We start from the raw sequence: 13,474 nt of genomic DNA on the forward strand, positions 1-13,474 counted from the left end.
CCTCAAATGTTGATCTCGGTTGATAGTGATTGACTAGTCTCACGACCGTCGCTTCGCTTGCCAAAGCAGCTGAAGCTTCAACGATCTGGAAGAAGGGAGATGGGAATGGAAAAGTGGTCCGGGATGGGCGCTACCGAGACACCATCAGGCTGGACGGGACCCTGATGGACCCTGAATGCGCTTCGTGACCACTATCGTCGCAAGTGCGGATAACTTCATGGCTGCCAAGATAGGGCGATGCTGAGAGTGAATCCGGGACGTAGGAGCCGACACACGGATGAGGAAAACGAGCCAGAAGATGGTCCAGGGTCCTGCCATGTCAAGAGGTGGAAGGATGACAGGGTCCATCGACCAGGGGGTGCTCTTATCGCGAATGATTATCGCCTATCGCCCATGGAGCCTGGCCTAGCCACCTTGGGTCTAGACCCCGCTGACTAACCAGGAGGAGGTTGGTGTGCTTGCTCTTTCCAACGACATGTCGTTCCTTCCCCAAAAGTTGTCGAGATGGAGATGGCCTCAACAGCGTTGCGAGGGCGACAACGCCTCAAAACCTTGAAAATATAAGGCAGGTGCACCTTCCAGCAGACTTTCCACCTGCATGAGGCTGGATCTCGTTTCTATTTTGATCTTTTGATAATTTTTCTTCCTTTTTTCCAATCGGGCTTTGTGGGAGGTTGTTCAAAGCCCTGATCTTCAATAAGTGGAAGGAGCTGTGGAAAAGGCTTTGTGCCGCGAAGCAGAGCCGACCTACTCAGCTGGTCTGAGCTTGACCAGTAGAGCCAATGTCCATTTCTTTGGCCTTGGGCTGTTTTTGTACATCGTGATTGACGCCGCTGACGTCTGGCGCGAATGGACTCATAAGCCAATCAAAATTGCCTGAGTAGACCAACTCCCGCATGATGATATATGCATCACTTAAATACATTTCGAACGACATCTTCCAGCTTTCTAGATGAACACATTCTCAGTCGTTCACAATATCAAGATGCGATGTTGTCGCAATATGCTTCTGGGTCCCACCTCGGTCCCATCATCCGCACTGACACCGATCCACAAGAAGCCTCCATCCTTGGAGGGAAACATTCATCCAGATGGGGATGCGCACTTCCAATTGCCAGAATGAGCGGCGTAGATTCATCAACACGTTGGTACGGAGTCCGTGTGGACTGGGGGCTCAGCAAGAGTCCAAATAGACTTACTATGCATGCTGAAATAGATTCTCCCATCATGGCCTGGCACTTGGTTAACACACTAGGTCTGATTGCAGACCGTGAGCTTGCCAGGCTTTTAACTCTCATTATGGGGCACTTTCAGAAGACTGGCGTCCTGGACCGTGTTTAAGCGGGGCGCTGTCCTGGAAGCGAGTCCCGGGCTGAGCCATAGCAACCAGTATCACCACTCGCGGCCAACATCTCGAACCTGTCCAAAATCGACGCTCCTTCCTCCGTTGAAGACAGGAGCTACGCCAGGCAGCCGACCTCCCTCTCTTCTCTTCTCGCGACACAACTTTTTTTGCTCCGCCCACAACAAATTTTCCTTTCCACTCTCCCACACTTCCACCACCACCTCTCCCGTCTACAACAACGTGGGCGAGACTTATTCTTTCCACACCTTGTCAACCAACTTTTGGCAATCCTCCCCTCTTCACATCCCTTGACGACAGTCTTTCTGGCCTTGTTTTTTTTTTCCCCCATTCACAAATTTCTTACGCGTCTCCTTGTGGCGCGTCCTTTGGGAGTCAAGCAGCTTTACTTTGGCAGTCCCGTCACAAGTCAAATTTGCACCCCTTCCTGATCAGATCACATTCTTTTCAGCATCAATATCTCTCAGAAGGCTTCTTCTGACATACATTTCATCTCTTTGAGCTGGAAAATTGCTGCGCGAGACGATTTTCACCCCATCTCGCACTTTTTGGCCCCTTCACAAGAGGCAGAACTGAGGATCCGTTTTCAATACTTCCCAAGCCGCAATCCCAATCGATTTCACAATGGCTGACAAGCAGAAGACCAAAGAGGTAAAGTTTTTTCGCACCTTCTATTTTTATCCATCACAAAAGCTTGATCCTAACGCCATGCAGCGCCCTGCCAAGCGCTCGCTCACTCCGAACCGCAACTTGTACAGCTCATTCAACGAAGCTCACCGGAACATTGCGCCGCCTACTCCCAAGCTTCCCTTCGAGACGGTCCTGGGAAACGGCCAGCGATTGACCCAAGAGCAGCTTGAGCAAGTTGAGCAGATTCTGAGTGATGCCAATCGGTCCAAGGATTTCGAGGAGCCAGAGAGCAAGGTGAAGACCGAGGAGACAGAGCTTCCCAGTACCAGCACTCAGTCCGGCAATGGCACCAACTTTACGACCCACTCCGCCCAATCTGCCGTTGAAGCCAAGAGAGAGACCATCTGCAAGGACCCTCGCGCCTCTTCTGTCTACCCATCTGATGATGAGTACGCCTTCATCGACACCTCCATCTCTTCTCTGCCCGAAGCCAAGGCCAAGCAAGAGCAGCCGCACCCTGCAGATGACCCATTCGCCAGCCGAAATGCCCTCGACAACTGGCAAGATTCCTCCTCCATCTATCCCGAGGACGCTATTTCTTTGGGTCAGGTATCTGATGATGAGCCCGTTCCCGAAGTCAAGCTCGAGCCCAAGTCGTCTCCCATCATGGCTTCACGCACCACTCTTCCTCCGCCTGTTGCCACGAGCTCCCAAGACCGCTCCCAGCAAGATCCGCAGTCTCACTTCGACGATCTTCCCAAGTGGAAGGATTCATTTGGCTACTTCGACACCACTCAACCCTCTAGCCAGAATGTCACGCACTTTCCTATTTTTCTTGATCCCTTCACTGGTTGTTCCCCAGCTTTCCCCAGAATGCCCCAGCCTCAGCCCCAGGCCCAGCCTGTTGCCAAAGCGGAGGAGACAAAGACCGAGGCAAAGTATGATGGCCAAGCTTCCAAAGCCTCAGAGAGTCGGTTCAACGCACAAGACAATGGCACGGCGTCCTCCAGCCGGCTCAACCCCTTTCACGCATTCTCAGGTTGTTCATCTCAAGAGTCTGAAGATGACGATTTTGAGGAACTCCAGTCCAAGTACAAGGAGGAGTTCACGCGACTCAGTGCGGAGAAAGAAGTGTCCCAGGCTCTTCGTCACGTTACTGGGATCAGTCAACCTTCATCCGGCCTTGTTGTGAACCGTATTCGTTCATCCCACACGCACGATCTTCGCAACTCCCCTTACAACCCAGCCAAGACTCAGCAGCAAGGATTCTACCATGCGCCAGCAATCCAGCCCTCCTGGAAGGTCACTTCATCTGGAGTCAAGGTTCCCGTTGCCAACCAGCACCATGGCCCAGACGACATCAATACGCCAGCAGCTGAGCCCTACAGCGCTATTGACAACACCAACATGGCTGCCATGGCATCTACTGCAGATGAGAGAGCTGGTTTTGATGGAGAAGAAGATTGGCGCACTGTTACTGACGACCGCGAATTCCCTACTGGCGCTGTTGGCAGAGTCATGACTGGAAGCAGCATTGCCAACGTCTCTGACAGGGTTCTCATTCAGCATCCCAACGCCCACGAAGCTCGTCGCGCTCCATCTGCCACTGGTCCTTGGTGGAAAAGAACTGCTGGCATGCAGCCCGTGACGTCGCCACTGTCTCCCTTCCCCAACTTGGGTTTCCCTACACCCCCTCAGCCCACTGTCCCTCCTAATCGTCGACAACAGGACTGGCATGATGTGGAATTGGACTCCCTCAGCCCTTCTTTGCAGCACCCTGGCTCTCGTCCTCGCAGCGACACAGGAGAAACATTCAACGGCCTCTCCCAATCCAAGTTCCCGTTCCCTCTAGTCTCTCGAGAGGATGCGTCCAGAATCCAAGCTGTACGTCGCGCAAGTGGCCTGGAGGATCATACCTTGTCTGGCAGCCTCGTCTCACCTACCATGCGCCCCAATTCTTCCATTCAAGACAGCAGCTATGGTCTCTCTCGTCCCGACAACCGCAAGGATTCTGCCCATTCACAATTCAGTCAGACCAAGAACGGTAGCTACCACAAGACCTTCTCTTGTAAGTACCCGCCCTTTTGTGCCCTACCTCCCTTTGCCCTGAGCCCTTTCACTACAAATTCTTTTGTGGCGAAGGCTTTCGATCCCACCACCTTCTTCCTACTTCTTCCTTCCGCCCACAACTTTCCCTATCTTCCAATCTTCCCTCCAACAACGCCTCCATTTCTCGTCGCTCAAAACAGCATCTGATTCTCTTCAAATAGCCCATCGCCAAAACACTTGGGGCAACCAGCCCACGTCGGGGCTGCCCGCGCGCCCTTCTCCTTTGCAGGAGAGGGCTCCTACCGCGGCGAGCGGCAAGGCGGCTCGCGTCACACACCGAGCGGCCGCCGACGCCCTCGCCAACCAGCGGGCGCGGGAGGGCTCCCCCCATCTCTTCACAAGGGAGGGGGCCCGCGTCATCAGCACCGACGTGGAGCTGGCTGGCATTGCCGGCCCCTACATGCTCTCGGAGCGCGCGCAACGGCGCTCCAAGCTCTTCTACCGCGGGGTCATGGCCATCACCCTCATCATCCCCTTCGTGGGATGGGCCATGACCTCGTGCAGAGCCGACTCAATGCTCGCGGCCATCACTCAAGGAGAGTGCTCTGGCCTCTCCCACGGCCAACGGCGCAATATGCGCATGATGATGTTCGGAGGCTTCGCCCTCTGGTGCATCGCGGTGGTCGTCGTACTCATTATTACGGCGGCCACCCGGCACTGAGCCACATGCTCTCGTTCTTTTTGTTTTTTGAACATTTGTTGGATTAAGTAAGTAGACTTCTTCGTCCCTCGTCGCCGTCCCTCACTAACCCATACATCACAGTTACGGCGGATACGACGACAATGACGAAGACGCACGGCGTCAAAGAATGACGATGGAATTTCTGGAGTTGGAGGGGGGTCCCTGCCTACGGGCATACCTAGTTATCATCGGTTTGGGTCGGCGGTCTGGTTCTTTTCGGTTGGCTCGGTTCGTTCTGGTTTCTGGTTTGGTTCGCAATTACTTCAGGCTACGGCCTCGTTCAGGAGAGGGGAGGCTCCTGACCCTCCCCGTCTCAAATCAATTGACGGTTCTATTCACAACTTTGTCGTTTCTCGTCCCCGTGATTTCCAGCGTATTTGCATTTGAAGCTACTGGAGGCGGAGATGTCTACCCTCTTCGCGGCGGAACCCAACCTCTGACGCACATCGTAAAGTCACCTGACTGGAGGTCCTGCTGTGATGGCTACTACGCGAAGGCCAAGGCCTTAAATCAGCACGCCTCTGCGGAATTCTAGCTACCGATCACTGTCCTTTTGACGCCATCTACGTCTGAGAATGGCCGCAGCGGTTCTCGTTCTCTCGAACTCGGGGTGGGCGTCATCGACAGAGGCGCAGAAAAACCATCGCGCCCCTTAAAGCCACACGAATATGGGCTCTCGTATAAGGCAGCCCACGTTCCTCAAACGGCAAGCCTTGCTGAGCCTGCTACGTCATACGTAGTTGCTCTGCTTCTTGCCTCGTTGGGCGACCCATCAAACGCCGCATGGGAAGACACTCAACCTGAACCTACAACTGCGCTTTCCGTTTGACGTCATCCTGACCTTGAATCGGTAGCTCCTGCCGGTCTCATTGAGACTGCTGCATGGTCGCGAGCTGCCAGGCCCACGAAAAAGAAAATACACTAGAATGGTGACCTGAGTCCACACATGCGAGGAGGCATGCAGAATTGCCGAAGTGGAATACGATGGGAATGATGACGGACTGCGGTATCCGCATTCGGACATGCGACTGGTCGCCAAAGATTACCAAACATTCGCAGCTGAATTCAACATCCTTGCAGTTCCAAACCAATGATGGCAAACACCACGCACATTGGCGTCTGCCGTGATATCATGTGGAAGTGGACCTGGTGGTTTAGAGAGTGGCAATCTGTCTCAAGCCTACGTTAATTAGATGTGCCTTGTTGTCAAAGCCATGATCATTCAAATACTGTGTGCTTCAGCCAGGGCAGTGGCCTGGAGTCAGTAGCGAAGCAATGGTTGCCACAGAAAAATGAGCTTTCAAAGCATCATGTCTTATGCTGAGTCTGACCACCCCTCGGTTCTTGCGTACGGTTTCAAGGCCAACCTACCGACTTCGGCCACGTTATGAACATGTCTTGGCCGTTTGTAATGTATCATCTATAGATTATTCGACCTGTATGCTGACGATGAGGATACCGGACGACAGTTTCTAATCCGTCTGGTCTGCCTACCCAAAGGATATGCTCTCATGCTATTACAAAGATTGATGAAGACTTGTGTATTTTTTTCCACCTGGCTGAAATGCTCGAATTCTTGGGCGGTTCATCTTGCCTCTCACAACCCTGGTACCTTTTTCTTTCTTCTACTGGCCTTCAATGGACGACTTGTGAAACGTACTATCTTATGGCTTCACGCGATTCTCACTGAATGTATTCAAGAAGTGGGTTTCTGGTCAATATTTTCATAGCCGGACAATATATTCCAAGTTCCAACAGTAGTAGTCTGACTTCTAAAGGGAGTGTCCAGTATAGTTTCCATCTCAATTCGAGTTGAATGTGTATTGTCGCGGCTTATTTGAGAGATGCTGCAGCCCTCCTTTAAATACTAGCAAAGACACTTCCAAGCCTATGGCGAGACATCTGAAAATTCAAGTTGGGAGAGATGATTTGAGATTGAAGGTATGTGAGTCTCAGACACTTCAATACTAAGGTTCCGAAAATACAAATTACAAGGCGGCCCAGTGCTTGTCTTCATCGAGGCCAAAGAAAGCTCTTGTTCCTAGGTACATCCAAGACGAACATGTACATTTACAGAGCTTCAGCGACGACTTCGTGTGCTGTGATTGTCTGGATTATATGTGTCACGAATGAGTCCAAAGATACGGAACTTAAAGACGGCGTTGACGCTGAATGCTTCTCGTCCTTCGCAATGTTTGGACCGTGGAAACAAGTTAGCGGCTAAATGCACACGCATACTGTTGCGGAACAAGAAGGTCACAACTACAATCCAATCCTCCATCTCTGGCGTGATGATTCCTTTCTGTAAGGAGCTGCTTAAATACTGGCTGAGATGAGGCGGAAAGCCGTCATGAATGAAGCATCGACGTCGGAACGGTAGTTGGCGTTGAAGTTTGTTCTAGGCAGGACCGCTCGAGCAATCCTGACTGCAATCTAAAACAGTGCCCACCCAATGTTGAAGGCACACCGTTGGTACTTCGACTTCGACATAAAATACGTATGCTTGGCTCGTAGGATATCCACGCGACGTAAGATTTTCCATCGAGGGCCAAAGAAGCTTAAAGACATTTCTCAGCTCGTGACCTGCTTTTGCCGTCTTCTCTGTTTCGTCCTCCGGATACGGTATCTTTGTAGTATACTGATTGAGTATCCTTGGGATGAACCATATACGCAGCACGGCAGCACTTGGTAATCTTGAAACTTCCTTCAGACTACAAGTCGAAGACCAACAATGTTGTTTACTTGCCAAGCTACTGAGATGGTTCTCGAGTCAATCGATTATGAGTGAGGTCTCCTACATTGTTCACGCCTTTTTATACGTCTGGTTTTCAGCTCAAAGCAGATTCATTCACACAAATGAGGTACTGCAAGATGTGACTGGCCTCATAAAGCACATACACACACACACACACACACATATACACACACACATTCACATAAACCACACAAGAAGTCTTTCAGGAATGTGCTCTGCATTACATATTAACAGCATTGTATCTACCAACATCCACCGTCCCAATGCCTACTCTGCGAATCATCGCTTAACCGCGGCGGCGCGTGGTGGGAGCCTTCTTGGACGTGGCAGTCGAGGTAGCCGACGGCGCAGCGATGCCAGGGGCCGCGGCGATGGGGACCTTCTGCTTGCCCTTGGCCTTGGCGGAGGGCGCGTTCCAGTAGTACGCCATCTGCGAGGCGAGGACGGCGTTGAGCAGGAAGCCCGCGATGAAGTTGTACAGGATAAGCTTGTCGTCGACCTCCTGGAGGGTGGTGAAGATGCGGGAGAGGGAGCCGAGGAGGTAGTTGAAGACCTGGGGGAACGAATTTGATTAGCATTGTGCTTACTGCACAACAGACAAGAGAGAAAACTTACAGCAAAAGCACTGAGCTGTCCGGTGCCGCCCTCAGACCAGATCGCAAGAATCTGGGGAACCTTGCTCGCGACGCTCAACACGCCGGCGCCGGCCTGGAGGTATCCCAGCGTCTGCATATCAACCAAGCCTCCGGCGAAGAGCGCGCCCATAGCCACAGCCAGAGCAGTGACGAAGACGGCCGCCAGGCCCGCGCGGCCGGTGTAGTTGAGCACGAGGACGGTGATGATGACGTTCTGGCCCATGATGAGCGCCGTCTCGCCGTAGGTGCTGAAGGGGAACTGGTTGCGGTAGTTGTAGGCGAGGGAGACGAGGTAGGAGGCTGTCTCGAGGAGGTAGGAGAGCACGGAGATGCCCTCGCCGGATTGCGAGGAGGTGAGCTTGCGGATCTGTGGCAGCTTGACGATGCTGGAGACGCCGACGATGCCCAGGCCGATGCCCTTGGACAGGCCGAGCTTGATGCAGTCTACATCCTCGACGTTGATGTCCAGGAGGAGGGACTTGTAGCAGTGCTCGCCGATGATGGAGACGCCGAGGTCGCGGATCGGGGCGGGGAGGTTGTGCGTTACGGGCTGGAGGGTGGAGCGGACGGCGTCCATCGTGAAGGTCGGGCTAGGCGGGTTTGTGCCGGCGTGGCGTGAATGTTATTTGGAAAAAGATTTGTTCGAGGATCGCGGGCGATTCCAAACTTTGCGCCGGAAGGTTTGCGCCGGGAAGGTGCGGGCTGGTAGAGAGGTGGGAGACGAGCGAAGATTGTTGAGCTGACGTCCTCACTGATACGACACGTTGACGGAAGGGTTGAGGTCACTGATAAACCCTGAAAAAGACGTAAGGGGTGGCAGTCAATTGGACCAGTCGGAAATTTTTGCGGGGAGCTAAGGTCCTAGCTAAGAAGGAAGAAAGACTGCATGAAATAAAAGCCAAGTCGGCCACCGCACAGCAAACATCCCTGCCGACGACCACCATCCCATTCCCGATACGTTGCCCCCGCGTACCACGTTAAACCTCCGAATTCAGCAATAGCTTGATATCAAAATGCCTTTGTCGAGTCGACTGCAAGGCCGCGTGATGTAAAGCAGAAATGCCAGATCCATCGCAACATAGCTGCCACAACTGACAACCCCGGGCTAGCCAGAAGTTTACTTCTTCACAGCCTTGGATTGCTTCTTCTCAAACGCAGCGATCAAGTGCTTGCAGTTCGCGAGGTTCTCTTCGGGCTCCATAGTGTTCTCATTGTTGGAGTAGCCCTTCCACTTCACCTCGTACTTCTTCTGCTTCTTGCCCTTGGCGGGCTCAACGCCAACGATGCGCTCGACCTCATATTCATCGTCTTCGGACTCAGCTCGCACAGCAGTGGGGCGCTTCTTGGGTGTCTTCTTCACCTGGGCTACACCTCTCGTGTGAGAGCTTGAGACCTTCAAGTATTGTTAGCCGTGTCTCTACATATTGCCATTTCGAGTGAATGAAAGAGAAATACCTTTTTGGTCGCGTCGGTGTTCTTGCCCGAAGATCGGAGAGACCGTTTTTCGTCTGCAGGGACACTTCGATTAGCTTGCAAGATCTTGAGGCGTGCTGAAATGCGGTGTCTCTTGCTCTGAATGCTGCCTCTGGTGGTCTTGCTGGACGTTGTAGGAGTCTGGGTCTTCGAGGGACGACCTGGACCACGGCGCTTCGGAGGATCAGCCTCAGCAGCGGCGATGTTCTTCCGGGGGCGGCCGCGACGGGGGGTCTGAACGGGGACCTCTTGATCATTGACCGCGTCGTTACCCTCTACGCTCTCTTCCTCCCCGTCGTTCTCGCTCTCATTCTGTCTTTCACTGTCGTCCTCAAACTCTTTCTGTCTCTTAGGGTCGTCCTCAGTCTCGTCGCTGTTAACAGCATGGCCGTCGACCTTCGGGTTCTTCGACTTCTTGGCGGCCTGTGCTCTAGAGATGAATATAACACCGGCTTTCTGTGTATCGTTGGCAGAGGCTTGCTCGAACTTGCGCTTGGCTTTTCCCGCTACCCGAGACGTGGCAGGCAATTCTGGAGTGCCAAGAGGAGTGCCATACTGAGAAGACGAACCTCCTTGAAAAGCTTCCACCTCGTCGAGACGCGCCACAGAGTCCTCACGCTTGATCTTCATCGGAGCCAGGACGGGGCGGCCACGCTTGCGCTTCGGAGCGGGAGCGGTATCGTCGGCATCAGAGCTATTGTATTTGATGCCTGGAATGATATCCGACGTGATCTGAGGGATGGTGTCATCCCCCATGTCGGCTTCCTGCTCGGCGCTGTCTTTCCATCAGTGCTCCGTCCGAAAATGGGGATGGGGTATCTGTTGTTACTGTTGCGCCGCCTCGGTGGCCAGCGCGGCGAGCTGTTCCTGGGTCATGGGCTCATCGCGTCCCTTGAACACCGTTTGCTTCGACATGTTGGTGATTATCGATGGGTAAGGATGGTAGAAGTGGTAAGGCGCAGGAGTTGAGTGAGAAAAGGCTATTGGGCTGATGCTCGTCGACGCCTCTGCGAGTCGCGTTCTTACGAGTCGCGTTGAGGTGAGAGTGATTTTGGGAGAAGTTTGGTCAGGGTGGGGTGAGAGAAGTAAATGTGAGTTCTGCCTAAGGTACTCGTGAGAAGAGGGAAGGAGCGGGTGGCAAGAGCGGGTGAAAGGTCGCGCCTGCTGTCAATAGAGAGACCGCCTCGGTTCTAAGTCGAGGAAAGTTCCCAGCCACCAGGCCGTAAAAATTAGGAAAAGGGGGAAATGGCAACGGGAAGACTTTGAAAACAGAATGCTTCACAACATAAGGAAATACAATAACAACTCTTTCTTTCAGGGCGGTCGAGACAATGGAGGGACGGGCAAAGAAGCCACGTGAGAAGGTGACCAAGCTTCGCCCAACAGCCTTGGTTGGGCGACATATTACTGCTCATGACCTTTCGGAAAACACGGCGTACGTCTTTACTAGGCAACAGAAGGTACTGGTCGTGTCGAAAGCGAGTAGTGCTTGGATCGAGCCTCAGACTCGAAGCAGATGTGTCACATCGAATCTAGACCGACATGAAACATGATTTGGCGGCCACGCGAATTTGCCGTCATGGCACTTTCCCGATATTCGCTTTATATCTCATCTTCCCGTGTTCCTTCTGCCATAACCCTATTAATCCAACTCTTCCACTCTGTTCTCACCCAATTCATCAAAACGCCCTGATCTCACCGCTTGCTCCACTGGGTTCTGAATGTCCACGATGCCTGTTCTTCTCAACCTGCTGGGCGTTAGTGTGGTGGACTGTATGCATGTACGAGTAAACTTGCCTCTCAAATAGCACAAACAGCCTCTCGGCTTCTCTCTCCTTCTCTTCCTCTGTCATCTCAGGAACATCGACGTCTTTCTCCTTGTCGATAAATTGACCCGTGATGGGATTGACGTGCCGCTGGCCATCACCGCTGCTGAATGCCTCGGAAGCATTGGCAGGAATGGGGATGTTGTTCTGGAACAAGAAGCCGGACGCGAATCCGTAACCCACGTTTTCGACAAACTTGGACGCATCTTTGTCGGACATGTCGAAGAGCAGATGTGAGATGGCGTCTCGGAGTTGCGGGGTCATGGGGTTGGTGGAGTTACGCAGCAGTCTGGACGTCAGGGATGTGCCACGGCCAAGAACCTCCTTTCTGTCCTCTTCAGTTGGAAGAAGAGTTGTGCGGATATACTTCTTCGCTTCATCGGGGGCACCATCGTGTACCCTCCGCAGGACGCCAACGAGGGGTGTCGTCAATTGCTCCAGCTCATTATCCGTGTACGCCTTCAATGACAGATCCAACAGCTCGATCAGCCTCTCGGACACCTTCTTGGGCTCATTCTTTGGGTAGATGGACGACTGGATGTCCTCGTCCTCAAGCTTCAAGTTGAGAAGCGCGTTGACTAGGGAGTTGAAAGGAGGGTCAAGCGGCTTCTTGGGGGAGATGTCCTGCTTCCACAACAAGGTTATGATGTGAGGTATGCTGGCCGTGAACGCGGATGCTTCAGAGGAGCAAAAGTGAGACACGTTGAACAGCAAGCGCAGTATCTCATTCAACGCCATGTCTTCCATAGGGTCGACGGGTGACTTGTTCTGCCCCTTCGCAAGTAACTTTGCATGCTTGCCCAACTGCTCTACCACGGTCTCCGCGAGACCGTGCTTCTGAATGAGACCAAGGAGATCAATGTTCGTTTCGTAAGTCGTAAGGAAGATGACTCTGGAGGCGAGAAATTCATCATCAAAGCTGTCGCTCTTCAACTTCTTGCAAGCTTTATCCTCATAACCAAGATCAACGAACATCTGCCGGGTCTGGGGGTTCAGCAGCATCGCATTTGCAAGAACTCTCAACGCAGCTCTTGAGGTTGAGCTCGAGGGGCTATTGAAGGCATGCTTAGTGAGAATCTCAATACCCTGCGATGCGTCAGCTTTAGATGATAGTGCTGTGAATGAGAGGTCAAACCTCAGAAGTAAAGATGGGGCCGGCATCTCTAGGATCCCGTCCATAGATCTTGAGCTCTTCCAGGGCGGCGTCTCGTTCTGCCAAAATCAGCCATATGAGCTTTGGAAAGAGTATAGTCAAATTACTCACGCTGCGGAAGCAGACTGACGCTCTTTAGGTCCTCACCAAGCTTGTTCATCAAGCTGGTGACGGCCTCGAGCTTCGCTGGATGGCGGTCAATTATAGGCTCGTCAGACCAGGATGGGCCGCAGGAGCATACCATTGCCAGTCAAGTTGGCCTGCATGAGGATCGGTTGGGACATGGCGCGGCGCGGGGGACCGGTCCTGGGGCCGGTCTCGGTAGTGGATTTGGAGCCGAGAGTAGTATGAGAAACACAGATGTTGGACGTAGTGGCAGGCGACGACGCTCGACGAGCCTTTCGATCCTTGACATTTAGCATCCTCCTCAATATAGACACCATGATTTGGGAACAGGCCAGGCAATGGCGATGAAGACGAGGAACACACGGGATTACCTATGAGATGGAAAGATGAAAGATTTGGGTCTTTCTGGCGCTCGACGGGAAACGATTGTACGGTCGTACAACTGGACGGGTAGGTGTGTCTGTGGTTGTGGCTCTTGACGTCGATTCAAGTGGCTTGATATTCTAGGCCCTCCAATGGCCCGGAGCTAGGTTCGATGCAGCGTTGAGATTCGATTTAAAGGGAAGCTCCGGCAGCGACGCTCCGAGCAGACGTTTTCGGGCGATTAAGCCTATCTTTTGGGGAAGATCAGTTTGGTGCAGTCAGGTATTTCGATTGAAGCTCAGCTCAAGTGACGGATAATCATCCAGTGACAAAGGGGGATGAGCCGGCCCAGACCACGA

The 13,474-nt window shown here is 52.9% G+C and overlaps 4 protein-coding genes across 4 annotated transcripts; 1 reads left to right on the forward strand and 3 right to left on the reverse strand.

Moving 5' to 3' along the window:
- Nucleotides 1-1,987: 1,987 nt before the first annotated feature.
- Nucleotides 1,988-4,763, forward strand: CGCS363_v011083 (uncharacterized protein; the record flags this gene model as incomplete). Its single annotated transcript, XM_036642932.1, has 3 exons — nucleotides 1,988-2,014; nucleotides 2,078-4,061; nucleotides 4,264-4,763. The coding sequence occupies 3 exons, from the start codon at nucleotides 1,988-1,990 to the stop codon at nucleotides 4,761-4,763; spliced, it is 2,511 nt and encodes an 836-aa protein (XP_036492568.1).
- Nucleotides 4,764-7,825: 3,062 nt separating this feature from the next.
- Nucleotides 7,826-8,751, reverse strand: CGCS363_v011084 (Mannose-P-dolichol utilization defect 1 protein-like protein; the record flags this gene model as incomplete). Its single annotated transcript, XM_036642933.1, has 2 exons — nucleotides 7,826-8,092; nucleotides 8,155-8,751. 2 exons carry the CDS (start codon nucleotides 8,749-8,751, stop codon nucleotides 7,826-7,828), a joined length of 864 nt encoding a protein of 287 aa, XP_036492190.1.
- Nucleotides 8,752-9,291: 540 nt separating this feature from the next.
- Mphosph8 (M-phase phosphoprotein 8) lies at nucleotides 9,292-10,562 on the reverse strand (the record flags this gene model as incomplete). The annotated part of the gene is made up of 3 exons (XM_036642934.1): nucleotides 9,292-9,567; nucleotides 9,630-10,422; nucleotides 10,477-10,562. 3 exons carry the CDS (start codon nucleotides 10,560-10,562, stop codon nucleotides 9,292-9,294), a joined length of 1,155 nt encoding a protein of 384 aa, XP_036491548.1.
- Nucleotides 10,563-11,326: 764 nt separating this feature from the next.
- CGCS363_v011086 (Synembryn-like protein) lies at nucleotides 11,327-13,069 on the reverse strand (the record flags this gene model as incomplete). Its single annotated transcript, XM_036642935.1, has 4 exons — nucleotides 11,327-12,559; nucleotides 12,609-12,685; nucleotides 12,738-12,812; nucleotides 12,868-13,069. 4 exons carry the CDS (start codon nucleotides 13,067-13,069, stop codon nucleotides 11,327-11,329), a joined length of 1,587 nt encoding a protein of 528 aa, XP_036492564.1.
- Between the last annotated feature and the right edge of the window lie 405 nt (nucleotides 13,070-13,474).

The sequence above is a fragment of the Colletotrichum siamense genome (assembly GCF_013390195.1).
Source record: "Colletotrichum siamense strain Cg363 chromosome Unknown KSG_Cg363_contig07, whole genome shotgun sequence".
Classification (NCBI taxonomy): Eukaryota; Fungi; Ascomycota; class Sordariomycetes; order Glomerellales; family Glomerellaceae; genus Colletotrichum; species Colletotrichum siamense.